Source organism: Maylandia zebra, linkage group LG3 (genome assembly GCF_041146795.1).
Source record: "Maylandia zebra isolate NMK-2024a linkage group LG3, Mzebra_GT3a, whole genome shotgun sequence".
NCBI lineage: Eukaryota > Metazoa > Chordata > Actinopteri > Cichliformes > Cichlidae > Maylandia > Maylandia zebra.
The window spans coordinates 48768189-48792389 of NC_135169.1; the positions used below are offsets into that span (position 1 = coordinate 48768189).

General features: G+C 40.1%; 3 protein-coding genes across 3 annotated transcripts; 1 reads left to right on the forward strand and 2 right to left on the reverse strand.

Annotated features, from left to right (window-relative positions):
- Positions 1-1016: 1016 nt before the first annotated feature.
- cfap184 (cilia and flagella associated protein 184) lies at positions 1017-5693 on the reverse strand. Its single transcript, XM_004567062.5, has 3 exons — positions 4773-5693; positions 1723-2070; positions 1017-1633 (listed from the first exon to the last, which is right to left on the reverse strand). The coding sequence occupies exons 1-3, from the start codon at positions 5493-5495 to the stop codon at positions 1319-1321; spliced, it is 1386 nt and encodes a 461-aa protein (XP_004567119.3). The 5' UTR covers positions 5496-5693; the 3' UTR covers positions 1017-1318.
- A 36-nt stretch (positions 5694-5729) lies between these two features.
- On the forward strand, positions 5730-11855 carry tada2b (transcriptional adaptor 2B). Its single transcript, XM_004567063.5, has 2 exons — positions 5730-5999; positions 7540-11855. Exons 1-2 carry the CDS (start codon positions 5730-5732, stop codon positions 8743-8745), a joined length of 1476 nt encoding a protein of 491 aa, XP_004567120.3. The 3' UTR covers positions 8746-11855.
- A 1182-nt stretch (positions 11856-13037) lies between these two features.
- grpel1 (GrpE-like 1, mitochondrial) lies at positions 13038-16561 on the reverse strand. Its single transcript, XM_004567061.4, has 4 exons — positions 16405-16561; positions 15272-15419; positions 14842-14923; positions 13038-14151 (listed from the first exon to the last, which is right to left on the reverse strand). The coding sequence occupies exons 1-4, from the start codon at positions 16470-16472 to the stop codon at positions 13805-13807; spliced, it is 645 nt and encodes a 214-aa protein (XP_004567118.1). The 5' UTR covers positions 16473-16561; the 3' UTR covers positions 13038-13804.
- Between the last annotated feature and the right edge of the window lie 7640 nt (positions 16562-24201).

Sequence of the window (24201 nt, forward strand, 5' to 3'; positions counted from 1 at the left end):
TGCTGTTTTCCATGCTTCAGGCTCTCAGTGTATGCAGAAAGGGTGGAGAGCTCATGGTTTTTACATGTATATGGAAGGACAAGGAGCTTCCAAACAAATGAAATAAATGTGGTCCTCATTGAAATGTATTTTGTGTTAAGTTACAGTTTTAAGGTTTACCCTATAGAGATGTGCACGTACTGGGATGATTCTATCTTTAAAAAAAAAGACTGACCCAAAGAATGTTCAGTGCCGGAAGATTAAAAGAGTCACCTCAGTGTCCCATCAGCATCATGTAACTCTCGCTGTGACACCAGGTCTTTTACATTAAGTGTAAACTTGCAGTGTTAGAGACTGATTCATCAAAACTCCAGAATCTTCTGAGCTTCTGGGTTTCTAAATATTGGATTTCATACAATTGCTGACAAAGTCTTCTTGTCTTTATAATCCATAAATAAATGTATTGTTATTCCAGTGTTTTTATTTTTAATTTTTCCATGTAATTTTGCACTGTCCGCTGCTGTAATAAAACAAATTTCCCACGCGTGGGACTAATAAAGGTTATCTTATCTTATCTTATGTATACACATAGAGGCTGTGAGACTGACTCATCTTTGTTGTCTATGTTGTATTTTTTTTTAATCGATCATGAATGTTTTGGTTATTTAATTTTATTCCAAGGAAAAACATATAAAAAAAATTTGAACACAAACCTTCTGGCTAGAAAGTCTAACAAAGACATCAAGGTGACATGTAAAAAGTATGAAACTTTGATTTGGCAGAGACTGTTCCAGCTGTGGCAAAGTAGACACTGAGACAGAGAACCAGTCGCTCTCACATCTTCACCTAAAGGCAATTCAGGATCACCTAATTATTCCCACACAGAAGCTGAAGCCAGCCGGGAGCTATAAATATACAACCTTCTATTTGTGAGGTGAAAGTATTAACCGCTATTATGTTTTCTTTGTAAAATTCAATTAAATTAATTTTTTTCTTTTTAAAGCAAGTAAATTTTCATATAAAAATAACAAAAAGTCCACAAAAATGTATCTTTATTTCTATCAATGTTTTTAAGATTGCTTCAACATGTCTGAGTCACCTTATCTAAGATGATAATCTTTTTTGAGAGGATGCATGGAATCCCAACCATGACTTCTTATGCAGATTATGGTTTTCCAAGTTTTACTGCACGCAGGCTTAGTTTACAGTGAGACACTACACTGAATCAAACTGTAAGGGCTAGTGCTCGTTCTCATTCCTGGTAGCTCCTTGTCAGCTAAATGTGTTATTTTCTCATTTTTTCCACAGCTTTTTGAAACCTGAGATAAAGTTTTAGTCATTATTGACTCTTCCACCCGCCACAGCTGAAGAGGATCTCGGCTTCCCGGCACTTCAGATGTTCTAGTTGTTCCTCCAGTTGGTCAGAGGCATTCACAGTATCCTCAAAGTCCTGCAGCAGGACCCTGTTGCCCAGCAGCCCACGCTGCTCCTTCAACCTCAGGTTTTGTCTGTGCAGGCGACTGTTTTCTTGCTTGACCCTGGTTAGGTGGTCCCTCTTCCCAGCCACCACGGCCTCCACCTCAGTCAGTTGCTCTCTCTTCGCCTTGACCTCCATCTGGCACCAGCGCAGCTTCTCCTTTATATGTGACAGGCACTGATACAAGAGGGACAACAAATATCACTGCTATTGCTCATAATGAAAGAAATGAGAAGCAATCTGTATCCATGGATTTGTTAGCATACCTCCAAGCTACTGCTGATCTTCTTCTGCAGCTTTACTGATCCCTCGTGCTGCTTTTCGGCTTGTTTTTTCTGCTCTAGCTTCTCAGCCTGCAGCTGCTCAAACTGGATCTGTATGGGGTCCCTGTCATGTTCCTCCCCACGGCGGAGCTCTGCCTCCAGCTTGCAAATCTTCATATTCAACTTGATGTGCTTCAGCCGCAGTTTGATCAGCTCATCCTGCCGAAGCTGTTCAGCTCGCAGAGACGCCTCCACTTTGGCCCGAGCTGCTTCTTTACCCAGGCGTCTGCTTAGCATCTTCACAGCTGTATCCTGTTTCAGTGCCATCAGTGCTCGCCATTCATCTTCCACCTGAGGATGAAGATGAGACAGTTTTTGAGTGCATTAACAGTTTGCTAAATAATTTTAATAACAGGGCTATATGTACAGTCACTGTATTTTCAGTGTATTTTTTATTAAAATGACAGCAGATTTCTACTTAGTTTCAAATTATATTTAACAAGCGGTCTTTGTGCATCTTCCACAGCTTCCACTGTGTCTGCACAGTTCAGTATGCACTGCACATCCATCCAGCTTCCCTGCAAGTGTGCATGTGTGGCTCACTTGTGCCCATTTTCCCTGCAGAGACTGAGGTATCATATAAAAGCTTTTCCCTTTTTCTAAACATGCAAAAATAATGATAAGAAAACGAATACATAAAAAATGATTTACTGTTTCATGCATGTACTGTGCTAACGTCTGTGTGTCTAGTTCACCCATGTTTGAAGTGAAATTGAAGCCAACAAACACAAACAAACAAATAGATGGATTTCAGGTTCAAATGCAGCTAATCGGACTGCTGAACTGAAATATATCACCTTTTGCCCTTACAGAGCACTGTACTCATTCCATTAAAGTCGTATTTTTGTTGTGGACAGAATTCTCCAACACACACAATTACAAAAATAACACAATTGTAAGTGTTATCAACTTAATTAGGGTTGTAAGTCTTTGTCTGTTTGTGCTTTTAACATTGAATTCATATTTAAAATTAAGGACAACACTAATGAACAGGAGCCTGTATAGGCTACATTAAAAACAGTCTCAAGAAAAGATAAGTGTGCCCCTGTGAAGACAGAATCAAAGCTGCTCTCTTTTCCTCATTTGTCCGCCTATCTTGCAGATACATTGCAGTGGGTGTTACTGTGAACAGCAAGAACGGGGGCAGAACTGTGCTCATATTTGTGAGCAACTGAAAATGTTTTTGGCTCTTCTTTCTTGTACCTTAAGTACATCAATTTCAGGTGACAAAAGATCATCAATTTAATTAATCCTCTGTTGTTGTAATTTAGGCTCCTTTTTAAATACAGGCTGAGGAATGACTGAAGATTTCAGAAAGAAGCAGCTTTTTCTGCACATCTACTCTCAACAATGGCAGTAAAGTTGTAGCAAATCTAATCTCATGGAAAATAAATGACTTTGATCTCTCGGGACTGTAATAAGTGCAGCTATTGTTCTGTTTGGCCTGTAAGAAGAGGCCTTATGGTGTAGACTGTGAATCATAATTTACATAACAAGTTTCTTCCTAAAAGGTGTTGTGGGTTTGGTGTCCAAACAAAGAAGTGTGAAGCTGTTAAACAAGTCATCAAGTCAGTGATGGAGCCTAAAGTAGGTTCAAAGACATGTAAAATAATGCCTCCATGGCAATCAGCATCAGCGTTTTTTGTTTTTTGATTTTTTTAGGATTTACATTTAAAGTGTAAAATGAAACTCCAGTTCCTGACAGAAACTGTGGCTTTCTTCAGTTAACTAAAGTTTTTTTCTTTTTCTTTTAAATCTACAATGTATTTAGTCACATAAACACTTTATATCACATTGTTGTTGTTTTTAAAAGTGGACCTAAATGTGCCTGTTGAAAATGTGTCTTTGCAGAACAGACAGAATCCAGCTTTCTGGAAAATACAACTTACAAGCAACAGGAGTGAGTGATTAAAGTCTTAGCAATTTTTAGACCACCTGATTGATGAAAGGTTAAAGGTTTCAGTTTTTTACAATCCTTCTGGCTTGTTTAAGGGTTAAGATTCGGAGTCAAGGTTACCTGTGCGTCCTGTCCGATGACAAAAGTTATGCCACAGCAACACCAGTAGAGTCATGAAGGCAGAAGTTATAAAACCCGCTTTAGGGCAGAGTGTGTTTCTTTCCAACTGTCAAGTGCTTGCGACTAAAAAACCGACTGGACTTCTTTAAGTTTGTTGAAGATGATTCAGCTCTCATTCGATAAGCTTCTTGAGTTCTAAGATCAAAGATGGAGAGTCAGAAGTATTTAAGCCCTTGATTATGTGGCTCACCACATGAGCTAAGGTGTGAAAACGGGTGTGTGTGATATCTGCAGAGGTTTTGGATGAAACCATTGGGAGATATTGCCTCAAACTATCATGTGGCGCTTGGGAAGGTATCTCAAAAATGGATTATAGAGGGCAGACAGTTGGTGTCGTAAGCCACCTCCTCTGTTCAAAGAGGGTCGTTAATAACAGTTGGACACAGATGATTTCTTTCACTCCTCTTTAGAATCAAAATGTAAACATTAGCATCCTTGAACGAGTGACCTTTGTCCTTTAGATGCAGATGTATCTAAAGGTTCTGATTGGGGCTTTCAGTAAATTTCCACTAAATTATAGCCAGTATTTGCCCCCTCCAGGCCCAACACTGGTAACAGAAGTGGGATGCAGATAAAGATTGAGTGGGGAACAATGAAGTGTAAAACAACTACTGATTAGTAAACGACACTTGACCTGTTGAATAGTAGTCGAAAAGGATTCTGTCTGAAAGCATAAAAAAACAGAGACAGAATTTTTAATGAAATCTGACCCATCTGATTTCTTTCAGTTTTTATGAACTCTGGAGTTAAACCAAACAACAATAAATCACATCATCTATGACCTACCAGATACCGAGAGAGACTGAAGCTTTAATAGACTGGAAGTTTAATTGTTATTGTGCTACTGCAGATGTGAATATGGGATGTAAAACTGTGCTTTAATGTAAAAAACACAATCCCTTAAAACAACACCAACCTTGCCCAGCTGCTCCTGGGACTGTAGCCTCAGGTCCTCTGCCTGACGCTGGGCTGCCTCTGATTCAGCACGGAGCTGCTGCTTCAGGTCAGTCAGGGTGTTGATGTACCTCTCGTACTCCTGCAGGTGCTCTGACACAGGCTTCTCACCCTCCAGCTGGACACTGTCCCCAGCCTTCTTGAAGTATTGTGCCAGTTTCATCTGTAGCTGGCTGCTGTTATGCCTGGCCTTATCTCGCTCGTTGCACACCTCCTGGAGGAGCTGTCTATATTCTTTGTACTTTATGTTTAGTTTTTGTGCACATGCAGATGTGGCTCCCTCTTTTTCAGCCTCTTCATCTTCGTGGTGTGGAGGGCTGGAGATCTCCGTGTCCTGAGTCTCAGGATGTAGCTTCAGAGCGTCATCGTGGTAAGTGCTGTTCATCTCAGAAACCACACTTTCTTCGTGGCACAGTGGCTGTTCTTTGACTTTAATCATCACATCAAACTCAGTGCAGAGCTCATCTTCACTTTTGGCTTCTGGTTCAAAAGCGGCGGCCTCTTCAGCAGAGAACTCTTCTGTGACTTTCCCGCTGTCACAGTGCTTTTCTTCAGGGTCTGATGTGGGCATTTCAGCTGAGACAGCTTCATTTTTATCCCCACTAACAGAAATAAAATTCTCCTCTGTGTCTCTGTCACTGTGAATTCTTACCTTATTTTCTCCCTCTCCCGCCTCTTTGTCCATTTTTAATAATATTTACTTTGTATACAGAGGTAAGGCTCGTGCAGTTCTGTGGTCAATGAAACTGTTCGTTTTGTTTCGGTTGTCCTGGAAACTAAGCAGAAGAGCCAATCACAGGAGCCCTGACCCATTCTCATTAATATTTATAAGCAGGATGTGAGTAGCTCGCGCTGCGAGGCTCGCTGTACGCAGGCGCGAAGGTTTGCCTCCAACAACAAGAAGCAGACGCCAGGCAAGATGGCCGACTTGGGGAAGAAGTACTGCGTTAACTGCCTTGCAGATGTTACAAACCTGCGGCTTCGCTGCACCGAGTGCCCTGATATCGAGCTGTGCCCAGAGTGCTTCTCAGCGGGCGCCGAAATCGGTAATCACCGGAGATGGCACGGCTACCAGCAGGTCGACGGCGGTCGGTTCTCTCTCTGGGGTACAGAGGCAGAAGGAGGGTGGACCAGCAGGGAAGAGCAGTCGCTACTCGATGCTATCGAGCAGTATGGATTTGGAAACTGGGTACATCACTTTTTAAGTTATTTTTCTGACCTTTAGAGCTTTCTATACAAATTCATAGGAGTTGCGTTGTGTCTAGTGCTTAGAAAAGAAAAGAAAAAACAAGAGCAGTGGGCTTGTAGCGGTAATATAAGAATAACGCTAATGACCTTTAAGATAAAAAAAGATTTTTTTTTCTTCTTATTTTCGTTGTTATCGTTTTACATAATTTTCGAGACGTTAAAAACAGAAGAAAAGCCTGAATAAAATAGATTTGAGAATAGTGTTACAATTTACTTTAAGAAACGTGGAATGTCAACAACACGTCGCATAAAAAGGAAAAATAATCGTAATTATCACTCAATAATTGTATTGCTCCGAGTCACAAAACAACAAGGGGCAAAACAGGAAGCAAATAAGTAAGGAAAAACTATATTGTTATGTAGTAAGTAGTAATTAACTCCTTATTAACTGAAACCTAACCTGAAACTTGTGTTACAATGCAGCATATTAAAGAAACATGTAAAGTGTATCAACCTCTGAATTAAATGTGTACCAAAGACCAACTATTTTGATATCGGACTAATGGAATATACACAAATGTTACATTTTTTCCATAATATCCCACGAATCCTTGAGTCACAGTGCTTTTTAGTGCCTACTCTATTAGCACAAAAAAAAAGAAAACAGCACAAGAAAGACCACAGAGATGCTTGTGGATGTAGTGATGGAGGGTATGCAGAGGGTTGGTGTGACTATAGGGAGAGGGGGAGATGGAGGCGGAAGATCTGCTTTAGCGCCCCCTGAAACAAAGTCAGAAGACAAGGAAAGGGAAAATAAAGAATAGTTCTGTGTAAACACAAAAAGCAAAGTAATGTAACTGTAATTAAATCTCATTTTTCATAATGCAAAAGCGCATCAATCTATTTTGTTATCAACTTATCCATCTCAAGGTCAGGAGAGGGTTGAAGCCTATCCCAGGGGTCAAAGGGCCAAAAACCAAGGCTAACATTTAAGAGTGGAATAGTGTCACGAAAGGTTTGCTGGACATGTTACAGATATGCAGTTATCTTGTTGTACAAACCAACCACCACCAAGTGATGTTTAATTTACTCAAGTGTAAAATCAGAAAAAATGCACAGACATCTGTTAATGTACAGACTCCTCTTAAGTATATGTGGACCAGTTACACTTCACCTCCAAAGCCCCATTTACAGTCAATTACAAAGTGCATATGGCTTATGTGTAGCATATTAGAATATTTGTCTGTGTAAAATAAATTATATTAAGTTTGACTTACTTGGAAGTTTTTAGATAAAATTATGCACCCCTATAATGCATCAGAAAATGTACATTTTCAAATATTTCATGGTGAAATAACCCAAAATTGAAAAGCAGAAAATATGAATATTTAAATATCAATGATGAGCATTCTAAACCATTTTCTCTTGAACAGCTAAGCAGATTGTTTGAGCATCACTTTTTCATCTTCTAGTATAACATAGAAAAAATATAATGGTGTAGGTGTCCTCTTAGTAACAACTTCCTTTTTGTGACCTTTCAGGAGGACATGGCCGATCATGTTGGAGCATCCCGGACTCCTCAGGAAGTTATGGAACATTATGTCACCATGTACATCCATGGAAACCTGGGGAAGGCCTGTATCCCTGACAGTATTCCAAACCGGGTGACCGACCACACCTGCCCGAGCGGAGGGCCCCTGTCGCCCAGCCTGACCACTCCGCTCCCTCCGCTGGATATCAGCTTGGTGGAGCAACAGCAGCTGGGCTACATGCCACTACGTGACGACTATGAGATTGAGTATGACCAGGACGCGGAGAAGCTCATCAGTGGACTGTGTGTCAACTACGATGATGAGGACGTGGAAATTGAAATGAAGCGCGCCCATGTGGACATGTATGTGCGTAAGCTCAGAGAACGCCAGCGGCGTAAGAACATCGCTCGTGACTACAACCTGGTGCCTTCATTTTTGGGCCGAGATAAGAAGGACAAGGAGAAGGACAAAACAGGGATGTTGGGAGTCGTAGGAAGTGCAGCTGGCGTGAGTGGGACAGGGGCTGGTGGTGGTGCAGTCGGATCAGGATCCATGACGGCATCGGGAGCAGGTCCTCTCCCAAGTACACCTAAAAGAAAAATCACCAAGGAAGAGAAGGAGCAGCGGGTGAGGCTGCGAGCGCTTTGCCAGTTCATGGCCCATCGGGAGTTTGAAGAGTTCTTTGAGAACATGCATAAAGAGCGAGTGCTGAGGGCCAAGGTGCGCGAGCTCCAGCGCTACCGCCGAAACGGCATCACACGCCTGGAGGAGTCTGCGGAATACGAAGCAGCACGCCACAAACGGGAGAAACGCAAGGAGAACAAAAGTGTGGTCACCTCAAAGCGGGGCAGCTCGGGAGGAGGAGGGCTTGGTTCTGGGATGGGGCTCGGGGGTGGAGCTGGAGGAGGCGTTGCTGGAGGACTAGGGGTTGGAGGTGGGATCAAAGAAGAGGGCAAAGATGGTGAGTTCGCTGCCATTGAGAATCTGACAGGCTTCGAGCTGCTGTCAGACAGGGAGAAGGTGCTGTGCAACTCTCTCAACCTCAGCCCGGCACGCTACCTGACTGTCAAAACCATCATCATCAAAGATCACCTGCAGAAAAGGCAGGGCATTCCCGCCAAGAGCCGAATGCCCAGCTACCTGGATAAGGTTCTTAAGAAGCGCATTCTCACCTTCCTCACAGAAAGTGGCTGGATATCCCGAGACACCTCTTAGCAGTCCATCGTTGCTCAGGAAATTATAAACAGATAAGCTATAAGCGCTGGAGGCAGGAAAAACTACTGGTTTTCACCATTTTTTTTTTCAGGAGTGACCTTGTAAATATGTACATTGAAAAGAAATAAGATGCCCAACTGGAGAAAAAAATATTTTCATATAAGGGCAAGGAACAAAACTGCCTATATTTTTGCATTTGGAAAGGAACAGGGGATTAATACAGCTGTGTGGGTTACAGTACTTTCTATTCTAAATGTTTTGACAAAATAATAACTGCAGTGTTAACACTTGCAGGTATTACAGAGCTGTTTTTGGTGTTGTTACAGCAGGTACACTGAAGGTAGAAATAATGTAATGAATGCAACTGGCGACAGGACAAACAACCTTCATGCTGAAAAGAAAAGTAAATAACAAAATTGGATTTGATGATAAACTCTTATCCCATTGGTGGCTGCAAAATAAGGTGATTGGGGAAAAAACACAAAGAAAAAAGCTCCAAAAACCAGGGTTTGCCCATAACCTGGCTGGTTTTAGCGCAAACTTAATTAGATAGCCTAATATTAGTTAGAGCGGGCTCGCTGAAGTTTACAGTCATTATCGGCCTATCAGAGTTTGCAGTTTGCACCAAATGCCGAGTACAATAATGAATACAAAAAGATAAGTTTCCACAGGTCCCTTCGACTTCATTCCTACCCATACCTTTCGGTGGATGTCATTGCTAGCCTATCACTGCTTACTTAGATTAGCTAGAGCTTGACCTGCTGCAGGTGGCTGATTGCTGTATATCTTCCCCCAAATTTATTTTACCAAATATTGATGCAGAAATTTAATTTAGAGTTTTTGCAGGAGAGTGTGCTCCAACATCCATTCCATACAATACTCCCAGTACATGTAGCAGAGTAGAAACTAGTTTGAGAAATACATTGCTGGATAATTAAAGCGAAGCAAAACAAAAAACGACACCCGTTATTGTCCCTTTTGTAATGTAACTAACATAAAGAATTTATATGTGTATATTTATATTAAACAAATATTGACCAGTATATCAATATTGGAATCTTTTCTTATTCCTAAACATGACCCTTAAAAATCCACTAAGGCTAATATCAGCAGTGTCACCGCAGGTTTGAAAAAAATGACAAGAAATGCCAAAGAAGAGATCATAGTCAACGCCAGTCACACTCTGTCCACCAGAGGGCACTGCCAGGCTTATTTTTAACCTGTAAAAAGTCCAACTCAGAATGTATTTTTGTTTGATAGCTAATTTAAAAAGATCCTGTTTAAATATTTTTTTTAAACAAATTTAAGTTAAAATTATGTATGGCTTACATTTGTTTTAAAGCCCCTAAAGTCTCAGCGTGAAGTATTTTCTATATTTAAAAAGAATATTTTCATTCAACCTTCTATGTTGTAGAAAAGGTAAGTGGAGCGATTTGATTGACTGCGTCAGCAACCCACCAATAACTGTTGTATTCCTTTTAGTTTGTCCTGAGGAAAGTGTGGGTTCAGCTTTAAAACTTTAAATATTTTACAGTCCACGTGCTGTACTACAGATGATAGGACTTTAAAAGTACAAGACTGCTGTTTACCGAGTGAGTACACAGAGCTAATACATCATCACAACGTTGCAACTTAAGGTTTAAGGTTCAATAGTCTTATAGCTGACCACATTTACAGCTGCCCAACAAGGCTGATGTGCAGCCTATCAATATGCTTTCACTTCACTTTTTACATTGGCTAAAAGTAGAAGCATAACAGTGGCACTGTGTGGCATTATTTTCTTTTGTATTACTTTTTTTGGCGACCCAAGCTGAAAATTAGTTGTCTCACAGCTGAAGCAGGAGTACGTTTAAAAACAAAAGAATTAGAAGGACAAGAGGTAGTGTGGGTGTTACCTGTGCTGGAAAATGTCTAGATTCACATTCTCTTCTTTTCTTTGTCTGTAGCTGACTAAAATTTAGCTTCCTGGATGGAGCGGGGAAAGTCATGCAGGGCATTGTTTTTGTAGTGTCGCTTTAAACGTGGAGCGTTGCGTTGTTTTGTTTATTACAATGTAGCGTCTAAGATTGTAAGGTTCCGGTCTAAGCTTGAGGATCATTTGTGCAGGGTGTTAAATTTCACTTACATGTTAACAACATTCGTGGCCAAAGGAGCTTCATTATGCTAAATGCTACAGCTGATTTTTTTGATTGTCAACAAAGTCTTATGAAAAGACCCTGACAATCAGTCAGTGTATCACACAAATAGTGTGTCTGTTGCACTGATGAGTACAAACAGTCCAACGTACATTGTCCGCCTGTAACCAGCTAGAGTACCAAATGTGTATCGATCTGCAGCAGGAAATAGTCCCTCTTATTTAAAGTATGCAGAAAACACTGAAAAATTTTCATTCAAGCAGATTTCTTTAGGTCATGGATATTGTTTTCGGGTCCACTCCTGTACATTGTTGTAACCCTTAGCTAACATGTTCCTACTGGATTTGAATGTGTTCATTGGCTGTAGTGGGTTTCCAGAAGATGCTGGTTGAACGTTAGATGAGTGTTCTGTTGATTTTGCAAAATGATATAATAAGCATTTTTCAGAGCCTCTGGCCCAGAATGTTTTTCGAAGGTGATGCTGAAACCAACTGGTCATTTTTCTTTAATTGTCACTTTTTCTTTTTTTCAGGTTTGCACGTGCAACTAACTGTTCTAGATTGTTCCAAAATGGTGTGTTTTGATATTAAAGTCTCCATCGAAAATGTGGAAACTGAAGAATTTTTGTTCTCATTGGGGAAAATACTTTTTGTAAGGGGGATTTGCTGACTTTACATTACCAAATGTAAATATCTTTATAAGATAAATTTTAGGGGAGGGGAGAACTATGCTGACCTGTGAAATGTACAGTATTTTATGTCATGAAATTTTTATAGCTTTTTGTAATTAAAAAAAAAAGTTTTTGGAATCGCAAAGAAGAAGAGGTTTTGGTTCTAGTCGTGGCATGCTGTCGAGCTGTCCTAAATCTTGTTGCCCGTCTCATTATGTTGAGTTGTTTTGCTGTTCTGTTACTTTGTTGTTGAAAATGACAAAGTATCTGTGGAGATGTATTAAAAGTGCAAATACTTTATCATTCTAAGTGGTCGTGTTTCAGTGTAAATGTGATCTTTCAAAAACTAGCACAAAATGCCAGAATTGTTTGAGTCACAAAGAGAGGGTTTGTTACTTGTATAGCTGACCGAACGTCCACACCAGGGCAGAATATAAATGAGGTGACAGAAGTTTCAATGATCCCTTTCACTGGAAAAGAAGACTTGATATGAGAAAGCAAGAATAGAATGGACAACTGTAGTAACGTGTCAACCATGCCATAAAAAATGTAAGAATTAAAACTAAACGCGCTATATAAATGCAATCCATTATTAATATTATTATTAAACTGAAAAGGAAGAAAAATAAGTTTAAGTAAATTTTTTTTTATTTTTTACTGTAATCATCCTGTCCTGCAGATTTTAGATGTGTACTTCATCCAACACAGCTGATTTAAATGACTAAATGACCTCCTCAACATGTCTTGAAGTCCTCCAGAGGCCTGGTAATGAACTAATCATTTGATTCAGGTGTGTTGACCCAGGGTGAGATGTAAAACCTGCAGGACAGCAGCCTTTGAGGCCTGGAGTTGGATACCCCTGCCCTAGGGCATTGCCATTCTGGTGATCTGAAAATGTACACACAATGAGAAAAAGGGTGGCTCTGACTCAGAAGCTGGGGAAGACTGTCATTCCCACAATGAAGCACATCTTGCTATGTCTGCATACATGATGTTTATTTTGCACATTTAAAAAAAATGAAGTGATATTTAATCATATGAGAAATTAGCAGCTGAAACCTTGAATTTTGTAACTAAAGTAAGTCACAAGCATGACTTCTTTACAGTGCTTTGTGGAACCAGAACTTCCCCCTGCTGGCCACGGGAAACAAAGCTTTAAGGGACTTCCACAGTGACCTACTTTTCAGATCTGGGAAGCATATACATCTTTTAGTTAGTTTATGGAACAAATAAAAGTACAGACAGCTTTACAAGCTTACTCTGGTATTAAAGAAACCTAAGGTCAGTTCTGGAGTTATAAATGCATTAGATATTAGAATGGAGACAACTGCTAATTATATCCTTGAGAGAAAATAATAATTAATTAATTAATTACAGATGTAAACTGATTAGGGACTCTGAACTGGTTGCATGAGCTACCTGCACCTTTCATTAAAATGCAGTCCATTAAAGATGTGTGTAAAAGCCAAACACTACCACAATAAGGATTTCAAAATTGACCAGTTTATTTGGATGCAATGACAATTTGGACAAAAAGGTCCATATACAGAATTCTTCTACTGGACAGATAAAGCTCTCACATCACAGTCCACCACAACTCTGGGAGAGATGTTACACTGGCTGAAGTTGGCTTACCCCACCTGATCACATCCACAATACCAGGATTACTTTAACAGGGCTGATAGAAAGCCGCTATCAGCACAGTGCAAATGTCAACCTTCCTATCATTTCCTGTTGTGCTGTTCTTTCACTTTCTCACAAAATGAAACTAATTATTATTCTAATATATGGTTATTAATATGAGCATTTTACAATGAAGTCTGGAATGATAACAACATTAACCACTTTGTGAACATATTTTATACCTCATCTCTGCCCAAAAAGTCTTGCAAGCAGGGGTTCACGATCTCACTTCATACTTTTTCTTATCATTTATAGTTCTGAAAACTATGTATATGAATACCTGTCCTTGTTTCCTTGATCAAAAGACAAAGATCACAACTTGCATGACTAATGAAGAAAAAAAAAAATCCTGTGCGATACATGGTGTATCTGTTAAAAACTGTTGGACACTGTCCAGATACAAAGTTCAGCTGGGCTCCCCTTCTCTTTGAGGCACCTTAGGAAGGGGAAGTGTGGACAGACGTGAGAAGATGATGGTAGGGTGCCTTGAGCAGTCTGCTGAGCCTGAGGTCAACCAACAGTCAGGAAAGAAATACTAATCCCGCTCTGTTACAGACTTACAGTGTCAGTTCTAGAGAGCTTTGGCTACACCCACCAAAGCTGGTCTGAGGGTACGACCATGAAGCTTGTAGCCCACTTTGGTCACTACAGCAACAGTGCCAGGCTCTTTACCCTCGACAGGGGCGTGGAATAGGGCCTCATGCTCATAGGGGTCAAATTTCTGGCCATCTGGGTTGAGCTTGATGAGGCCGTGCTTGGTGAACACCTTCTGGATCTGGACCTCGGTCATCACCAGGCCGTCGTACAGGTTCTTCAGGTGAGGGTTCTGGCTTGTCACCTCCTCCTTGGGCACGCTCTCTGTGGCCTTCTCTAAAATGTCTGCAACTTCCAGCAGGTCCTTGCAGAAGCTCTGGATCCCTAGTGAGGGTAAGATGTTGGATAATTATTCAGGTTACACCTTCAATTATATTGCATTTTTCTATCAACAATCAACTCTAACCTTGTATCATTTTTAAACTACTCAGCATTTTCTTGAGTCATTTTGAGTATAACCTAGCAACATATACCAAAGTCTAAAAGATATGATGTCACTATACAAAAACAACTGGATTAAACCACATAAGAAAATCCTTTTTCTAACAAGGCTAAAGTTGACCTCTTCTGACATCTTGTGGTAGGAACATGCAACAGCAGATCATTTTAGCCTTACAACCTAACAGTGCATCATGTGCACCTGTTTACTCACCGCATTGCACATTGATGGTTTATACTAGTGATAAGGGTGTAAATAGGTGCTGCAGTGATGACTGATAAGAATCTCCATTTAGACAAAACCTCCACATCAGCATTGGTGAAGGAAGAGAAGTTGTCAAAACCAGAAGCAGAGAAATCCCTTTTTCCGCTCATAGAAAGTCTCAAACTATTGCTATGTTCATGTGCTCATGTCTTCAACCTGGCTGCAACAGCAGCAACAAAGTGTGTGAGGTTACAAAAACCAAAGCCAAAGGGTATTGAACCAGCTGAAACGACATCGAGGCAGTGGCTTGCACCAACAGATCCAGCGTCCACAGGTGCAAACTCAAAGCCTAAATGGAAACAAGCCCTTACCATATAATTTAGCGTCCTCTATCATCTTCTGAGTTCTCGTCCTGAGGTTCTCTGTGTCTGCCAATGCCCTCTTGTACTTTTCCTGGAAACAAAGGTGGAAACAAACTGCTGATTAAAAACTGCACTTACATTTGTTAAGCCCCTTTATAAAGGCTATAATGTTCTATCACTAAGACTAAAACTCATTTGAACTCAAAAGGGCCAAATACTTTAATCACATGCCCACTGGAGAATCCAAGCCTTTTATTTTGAGTGATAGATTATAAATGTATGTGCTGCTCTGTGAAGAACAGTAACTTCACAAAGAACAGCTAACTTGACAAAAGCTGAAGTACAGAAAAAGGTATCGACATGGTAATGTTTATACCAGGTCAGTGTAACTTTGGTAACCACTGAACTGGAGGCTGATCTGCAGCCCACACTGACTTACTGTCATGTCCTTGAGCTGATCCTCCAGCTGGGTTTTCTCCTCCATTAGGGATTTCTCTGTTGGGCTTGGTTCTGGCTTCTCAGCCTCCTCCTCTGACCCGTGGCCATTCTTCTGCTGGGTGGCCATGCACAACAATCGTGGAGACCCCCTGGGTGGCAAGGACACTTAAATTTTAGCAAGATTTACACCATATATGCACCACAGAGACTTTATTGGACGTGGCCAAAGCACTTTGATGTACAGTGCTAAAATATTTCTTAGTCCATAACTTGTGTTACTCTAAGCACTTTGATAACAGAAACCTGAAAAAGAGCTAATACAAATGTTTCCTCATAGCATACAAGGGTGTGAAAATGACACATTCAGTGTCCCCATATGAACACAATTTTAATATTCTTCAGCAAGCCATTTAAAGTCATTGTATAGGTGTACTAAATACATAAGACATTAAATATCAATTCAACTGGTAGAGGATCAACTTAGAATTTCTGCCACTCAATGATAAATGCCTAGTATGTCATATATGTCAGCCTTATTTTGTTAAACTCATTGCAACAGCCCATTTCGCGGGATATGTGCATCTTTCTCTAGCCACGAGGAAAGTTTGGAGACCTGACGCTAATCTTGACATTACATTATTTAATGTAACACGAAGTTATAGTTACACAAGAGGGGCTTGTGTAAGGAAGGTATCTACATATATGAAATTAGTTTGGTCCATACGCATTGCGTCAAGTCCCACATAGAAACACAGAAGACGGTGTAGTACATTAAAGAGATCAAATAAATACAACTTTAAAAATCCCACGTCCACAACAGCGTGTGTAACAGACCCCTGGATATTTACTGTAGCATGGACTACTTTCAGGATACGTCAGGTTATGTCATCATCCTCCAGTTTCTAGGGATTACACACCTATACGGTGATTGGGCTTCAGTTTGACCCACTATATTACCAAACATACGTATTTAAGCGTTTCTTTGATCTGGATTTTCACGTTAATGATAACTGTGGGGACTATTTAACCCTACAAAAGCTAACTCTGCTAGCCATCACCTGACCAATGAAAGCCTGTCGTTACTGTAAAAACGCCCATGTTAGGGGACGTAACTCACCAATAAATACTCCTTACCTTGTTAGCGCAGGCGAAGCTACAAAAGAGTAGCTCTGTCTAACTGCTCGTACACACCAGCTCGCCATTTTCAGAATAATTAGCTGTGCAGTTCAAACCTCCTTGTAAAACACGCTGACGGGACGTACAACCCTGCTGTCAGCAGCGTGGAATTCGCACCAATCACTGACAAGTAAAAAGACCCACTCTCGCAGATGGCCAATCGTGTTTATTAAAGCGTTTGACGACATAATATAGTTCGGTTGAGTTGAAGTTAAAGGTGAAAAATGCATAGGAGAGCAAGGACAGTTTTTTTTTAAACCCCTATCAAACAGAAGGTTACTCATCGCTTGGTTATTCAACCGTAACCGTTTAAGTAGCAAACACAGTCGTATATTTTATTTATTTTGTAGTGTATAAAACGCGATTGAATTAGTAGTAGTGGTAGTAGTAGTATCAGAATCAAATAGTACAACACGGCAGAGCATGTTGGTGAGGAAAGGCAGCTAGGAAGCCTGATCCTTCTAAAGAGTTACTGACAGACCTGAATGAGACTCTAATACCAAAAAAGTACTAATTCAGTCTGTCTGTGAAGGTCATCCAGGTCATTGTAGTCAAAGGAGCTTGCAAAGAAAAGCGTCTGGACTTCTTTAACTTGCTTGAAGACGTTTCACCTCTCATCCGAGAAGCTTCTTCAGTTCTAAGGTCAAATGGTGGAGAGTCCCAGATATAAACCTAGTGGGAGTTTCCCCCCACAGAGGGACAAAAGGACCCCCTGATGATCCTCTAATCGCCTGAGCCAAGGTGTGAAACTGGGTGTGGGTCCCAATCAGCCAGAGTTTCGGGTGAGCTCTTTGTGAAACCTGGCCCCACCTTATAATGCGAATTCCTGAGGTCAGATGGCCCAGGATGTGAGTGGGCGTTAAGGCGTCTACTACTAATAAAAATGTCTTGGATAGTTTATACAGTCAAAATTCTGAGTTTTTCAACAAAAAGAACAGCATTAGCAGAATAATAAGAGCAATTTTTAAATGGTTAATTTAAAGTTCTTGTGGAGGTCTAAGAGCAAAGTATTACAATGATCAAGCCAGCCTGATAAAAAAAAATATATATATATAAGAAAGGATGCATATGGGAGACCTAAGATTGTAAAATGTACTTCAGATTTTGTTCTTAATTTGAAAATCAAAAGACAGATTATAGTCACTGATCACCGAGGTTCTTTTTTTTTGTCTCAACAGTGCATGCAGCTCAGTAAATTAACCAGAACCATCAAAACAGATTTAGAGCTTAAAGTCGTTTATACGTAAATCCTATATAGTAGTGATTTGTCGGTTGTGAAGGAAATGGCTCTTGCTTATTGCGAGCTGTGGTTTTTTTTTTTTCTTTCTCTCACCGTCTCTCGCACTTTTTTCGGCTTGACTCCACACAGGAGCCTTGTGCTTTGCCTGGGAAGAGGGGGGAGGGGCGGTAGTTACACGCAGTAGCACAGGAGCAGAGCAGGAGGGAGAGACAGAGAAAGAGAGCCAGGGACAACAACTTCACATTAGAAAGGTATAGTAATCATCCACAACTATTTTCAGTTGCGGATGATAAAGGATTCAGAAAGTTTATTCATGCAGGCCCATATGACAGAGAATATGCATCTTCTTTTTGTTTTCATATTTTAATTTATATTTAATTGTGTTGTGGTTTGCAGTGTTTTGTGTTGTTTCACTTTAAATTTGTTTAAAAGGAAAAAGCTGAAAATTTAAATAGTTAAAAGCTGAACTGTGACTAGTTGGTTTTTGTAATATATGATTTATTTATTAAATTTTTTGTGGAGTGAATAAATAAAAGTATATTTACGATGGCCCCTAGAGACAAAGCACATACAAACTCCAAAACATGTAAAAACTCCAAAACACTTAAAAACTCCATAGCACGTACAAAACACAACAGAAGTGCTCCAGGATGCTGGGCGCAGTGTTGAGCTTTTGTTACCTAGTGGCTACACCAGCCAGGAAGTACCAACGACCGGATTTGGTGTGTGGTAGTAACAGGTAAATGAACATTGATTTTTAAATTATTTGAATATATATGAGTGTTTGTGTATAAATACACAAGCCATACACATAGGCTTTCAATTGTGTAATTTAAGTGATCTAGGTAGCTCTGTTTTGGCAGTTCAGTTAACGCTAGAAATGTGTTTTGGAGTTTGTACGTGTTTTGTCTCTAGGGGCCACCACATATATTTATATATAAACATATATAAATAAAACCACTTTTTTTACATTAGTAATTCCTTTTGTGCATAATTTTATGTTATTGTTAATAATAAATTAAAGCAACAAAACAACCTGAAGAGCCGGTTCAGAGCCGAAAGAGCCTCTAAAAAGAGCGGGAAATCCCATCACTACTATATAGGATGGCAGTTTGGAGGGCTGAAAGCCCTTATTTAGGTTGAACCAAGTTTTAATGCTGGATTATGTTTCAACAATTCAACAAATATAAAATTGTGATTGTGAGCTGTTTAAAGTCAGTGCGAAGAGTGTTATTTCTGAACTGAATAAAGTATTGTAGTGCAGAAACATTACCAAACATAACAAAAAAAAGTAGTCCCATAAGCCAGACATAAACCTCTTATGTAAGGAAATCAGTGGGCTTATTACTAAGTCAGGTAATCCAAATCAATTTTATTTATAAAGCACTTTTTTAACCAAGTTTAGCAAAGTGCTGTACAAGGCACCAAAACATCATACAATAACAACAACAACAACAACAATAATGACGCTAATAATTAGACGGTAAAAACACACCACTTACATTTGAGTTAAAAGCTTCGGAATAAAAATTCTTTTTATGTCGCACTTTAAAAACTGACAATGATGGGGCCCTCTAACATGGGCAAAGCTATCATTCGTAGCTCAGATATGTATGGTGGTGCTGATCCATTAAAGGTTTTAAAACCAAATTATTAATCCTAAAAACAAACAGGGAGCCAGCGGGGGGAGGCAAGGTCAGAGGAAATGTGCTTCTGTTTCCAGTTACAAGATGAGCCGGAGCATTTTAGACTAACTGTAGGCAAGCAAGGCGTGCTTTGCTAAGGCAAACACATTAGCCTGTGTTGTGATAAAAGCATGAATGAGACGTTCAAAATTTTGAAAAGATGAGGTGGATTTGATCTTGGATAAAAGCCTCAAGTAACTAGCTTTAATAGCACAATTTTTGTTAATCTAGTATATATAAAAACCATTCAGTTTTACACCAAGTTTAGTCACTGTTGGTTTAACATAACAGAGGGCCCAGGTCCAAGAGAGATGCAGCATACACACTTTGATATCATTCAGACTCTCCAGTAGTGCCTTAGAGGAGACAACATTTCTTTTTATAGACATATAAATTTGGGGTCATCCGTAAAATCCATAAAAATGGTTGGCAATGCAATGTTTTTTTTTGAAAAAGGCCATAAAGTCAAGCTTAAGTTGCTTTAGCTAGCCACCAGGTCTTCTAACTCTGCTAATTTATGTGATATTTTTTCTTGTGTGCTTGCTCTGTTCTGCTGTTGCTCTGTTCTCCTGTTTCCAGCAGGCAGGAAGGTCCCACGTCAAACTATATACTGCCAAATATAAATTGCTGCAAAAATAAAAGTTTTTTGAGTAAAGTGGTCCAGCCTGACATGTGGTTCATTTTTATACTTTCTCATATAAGCATACACTACCCTGCAAACTTGAGCACCCGCCCCTTTCCTGATGGGTGCCCAAAGTGCCCTTTTGTTGAGGCAACTTTATTTATTTTTTAATGTGTGTGTGCGTGCGGAGTCCTGTCTGTGCCCCTCAACAATAATATTTAACACAGTTTTGCTAAATAAAAGGATCTGGCTTGCATCAGTCACATGATCACATTTAACCAATGATCGCCCTTGATGGCAGAACGCGCTGGTTACGAGCCGGGAACGAGCTCACAGAGAGCACGCGCATTTGTTGCGGTCCGGAGCTGTAGGAGAAACACAAGTTAACTCAGAGACACAGACTGATGCCACAAAACCAGTAAGTAGGTGTACAGCGTACACTGTAGTGTGTAGCACCCAGGAGTATTGGCTTATTACGTACACGTTGGTAAGCTGTCTTGTGGCAACTGACGAACTGAAACAAACGAGCGTGCTGTGTGTGCAACAGCGCGACAAACATTACCTGTCCTTTTATTAACTGCACAAGTAGTGCTGGTCATAGCTGCTGGCTACCTGTGTAAGGCTGTCATGGGTCTGTAGCTCTGTCACCGTTTTAGGGAACATATTTAGTTTTAACCCTTAGATGCACCCGTGGGGTCATTTTTCTTCAAAATATTTAAAATGCAAAGTTGTAATATATTCATATTCCTGGTATTCCTCATAAAATATGTTTGTAACATGAGGCCATTTGCATTTTTATTTATTTTTTCATTAATTTTTAAAAAAATGCAGTTTTTGTATCACTACCCCACTGTTCCACAAGTGGGGTCAAAAAGGACCCCAAGCAGTTCCTATGGATTTTCTATGAAACTTTCATTCTTAGCAACTCTGACTGTCCCACTTATACTTCTGATGGATCAAGAATTAATTTTTACACAGTAACATACACGATTTAAAGTCAGGGCTGCACATAAGTGGTCCGCAGGTGTGCATTCGCTGTCAAAATAAAAGTATTCCCGGAAATTCAGAGACTACGCGCTTCTTTTGCGGTGGAGGAACACCAAAGTAATTGCTTACGGAGCTTGCTTCTTCGACATCATTAGGAGTTCTGAACAAATGTCTGTCCTCCTCCAGAACATCTAATGTACGCAAACGAACGTTCCAACTTCTTATCTGGTGCGCGTCTTTTATTTTGACAACAAATGCGCACCTGCGGACTATTTATGTGCAGCCCTGTTTATAGTTTCCTGTGCATTTCAAACATTGACCTTTCTGATGTTTGTTTTTTTTTTTTTTTAATATTTAAAGTAACATGGCTGCTACGAGGCCAGCTGTGGACCTTGCCCTACAAATGATCCAGGACGGATGGGATGAAGAGCCCATCGGAGGCATTGACTCAGAATTTGACATCTCAGATATAGAGGACCCAGACTATTGTCGTCCCCCTCCCCCCGAACAAGACTAGTCAGGTACAGAGGAGTCCTCTGAAGAGGAAATGGATATTGAGTCTAACAGAATGAGCCCCTCTTACTGCTCTGGCCACAATATTCTGAATTAGTCAGCCAGGGCTTGCACCTGGGTTTAGTACTTTCTCCCCAGTAAGTGCATGGAAGATGTTCATGTCTGATAATATAATAGAAGAGGTGCTGACATGCACAAACATGGAGGCACAAAGAGTAGCCACAGACAGGGGAAAAGAGTGGAAAAATGTAATCAAACAAAAGCTCCTGGCCTTCATTTGATTGACCATTTTTGCAGGAAGTGAGAAGAACTGGGATGTACAAGTTGGTGTGTTTTTTGGGAGTCCTCTGCATAACCCATTGTACAAGGCCACTATGTCAATTCAAAGATTTAAAGATATTGACCGTTTCTTGCACTTTGATGACAAGAGGACCAGAGCCTACTGACTGAAAACAAACCACATGGCAGCTTTCTGCTACATATGGGGCCTGTTGCTGGTCAACTGCAGGCAGAAATTCATCCTCAGTGATTGTGTTACAGTGGATGAACAACTTGTGCCTTTCAGAGGGAAGACCCAGCTTCTGCAGTATATGCAGAGCAAGCATACAAAAGTGATACAAGCGATAGAAAAACTGCAATTTCTTAAAATTAATGAAAAAATAAATAAAAATGTAAAGTGCCTCATGTCACAAACATGTTTTATGAGGAATACCTCAAATATGAGAATGTTACAACTCTTCGTTTTAAAGCTTTTGAAGAATAACAACCGAGTTTGTAGCAAAATGCATTATTTCTATTTGGGGTCATTTTTGACCCCACTCGTGGAAGAGTGTAGGTATTGGTAGGTTGTGCATCCAAGGGTTAAAGTAAGTTACAGAGCTTTTCCTGCCCTTCTGGAGGGATTATATTTCACTAAAAAACGATCTAATATGCATGTCCACATAATTATGCATTATTATAATTATAATATATTAAAAAACACACGCTGTATTTTAAAGAACATACATTAAGAAGCAGATTATATCAGATTTATATTTTAAATAAGACAAAATTTGGATTTTACAGCAGTAAAATTATTGTATCTCTACAGTTTAAAAAAGTAATAAGCTTTGCCCCTGCACAGAGTGGATAGTGAAAGAAATGGAATCATCATAAATACATTATTTCATATTTATTGCTTCCCCCTCCTCATTGCTTTATTATTGTAGCTCTAGTAATAAATAATAATGTAAGGATTCTGGATCAGCACCATGATGCCCACAGTATATTCAGTATTCTGAAGAAGGTCTAAAATGTCACTGTGTGTGCGTGCATGTGTGTGTTTTATTTAGATGGATTTTTAAAAAAAATATTACTCATGATATAACATTGTCCAGACATGCCTGGTAAGGACATGAGGAGGAAACAGTAGGAGCTGTGTGAGGCTACTAAAGGCAGGGCTATAACATTTTTCTGTCATCGTTTAGATTAAGTGCAAGAGTTGTTAGCTGTGGATAATTAAATTATAGTTTATTGCAATAGCAAGTTGTGCCTTGTTCTCACATAGCAAGTGGAGAGATATATATGAAATGATGGGATGGAAGGTAGAAGAGAAGCAAAGAGTGATTCACAGGCAGAGCCTAAATTATTTCTCACAGTTTTTTGTTGCCTTATGGTTCCAAGCGCTGTCACCAATCTTTGCATTTTGTTATTATCTCATGACACTTGTTTAATCAGCTACCATCTCTCCTGTGGACTTTTTAATGTTTACAGTCTCAGATCAGCACAGCCCTGCCCTCCAGCACTATCCACAGCAACCCCTCAACAGCAACATTGTACCCATCAGGTAAAACATCGGCTATGTTTGCTTTGCCTTGTTGCCCATATTAGATTCTTGATGAATGTGTTGTTGTTATTCAGCCTGGTTCAATGTGCCCCTTTTAAACTTTGAGCACCCGCCCCTTTAAACCTCTCTGCACGGCCCTGCTCATTGTTGCCCCTTTACTGCACCTGTTGCAGTCAGCTGAAAGTTACTGACCGGGTCTCAGAAGTTTAATCGACCTGATGCTATACTCTGATTAAAAAGCGTTCCTTTTTCATTTATTTGAGCAGACAAACACATGCACACACAAACTTGTGAGCAGTTATAGGTGAAATGTGGCTCCATTATGAGAGTTGTGACAGTCAAATTGCCTATATCTTCCACCGTGCTCCTGTGAATGACATTTCCACTTACAGCCTGGTATTTGAAGATGTGTTGTCACTCTGTCTGCTTCCCATCAGCGAATCAGCTTCATTCTACATGAAATTAAACCTTGCATCATTTTTCTGTCTCTTTATGTCACACACACAATTCAAGTTCCTTTTCATTTCCTCTGTCGTCGTCCTCTTCTTTCAGAGCACATCTGACAAGGTGGAGCTAATTGATCAGCCTGCCATTTTCTCTGCCCCCCCCCAGCCCTGTGACTCCACCTGTTCACATTTCTCTGTCACTGCCTTAAAGGGCTGGAAAAGTGAGGAGGGAAATGACTCCATTTTGCAGTAAGCGGAGCAGACATGTTGGCTCTTCCTCATTAGGAGGGGGTTTGTTTCATGAGGTGGAGCACAGATCCTTCTTGTTTCTGCTTTGATGAGGCTGCTCAGTGTCAGACTTTGATGTCTGTCATTAATGAACCTCTTTAAACATTTTTGACTCAGGCAGCTTGGTGCTGCTGAAAGCTTAGCAGCAG

Coding starts and splice junctions, on each gene's coding strand:
- tada2b (XM_004567063.5), top strand. CDS start 5,730: ATGGCCGACTTGGGGAAGAAGTACTGCGTTAACTGCCTTGCAGATGTT. Junction 6,000..7,539: donor AGTATGGATTTGGAAACTGG/GTACATCACTTT, acceptor GTGACCTTTCAG/GAGGACATGGCCGATCATGT.
- grpel1 (XM_004567061.4), bottom strand. CDS start 16,472: ATGGCGAGCTGGTGTGTACGAGCAGTTAGACAGAGCTACTCTTTTGTA. Junction 14,924..15,271: donor ATCAGCTCAAGGACATGACA/GTAAGTCAGTGT, acceptor CTTTGTTTCCAG/GAAAAGTACAAGAGGGCATT. Junction 14,152..14,841: donor AGAGGACGCTAAATTATATG/GTAAGGGCTTGT, acceptor TACCCTCACTAG/GGATCCAGAGCTTCTGCAAG.
- cfap184 (XM_004567062.5), bottom strand. CDS start 5,495: ATGGACAAAGAGGCGGGAGAGGGAGAAAATAAGGTAAGAATTCACAGT. Junction 2,071..4,772: donor CCCAGGAGCAGCTGGGCAAG/GTTGGTGTTGTT, acceptor CTTCATCCTCAG/GTGGAAGATGAATGGCGAGC. Junction 1,634..1,722: donor AGATCAGCAGTAGCTTGGAG/GTATGCTAACAA, acceptor CTCTTGTATCAG/TGCCTGTCACATATAAAGGA.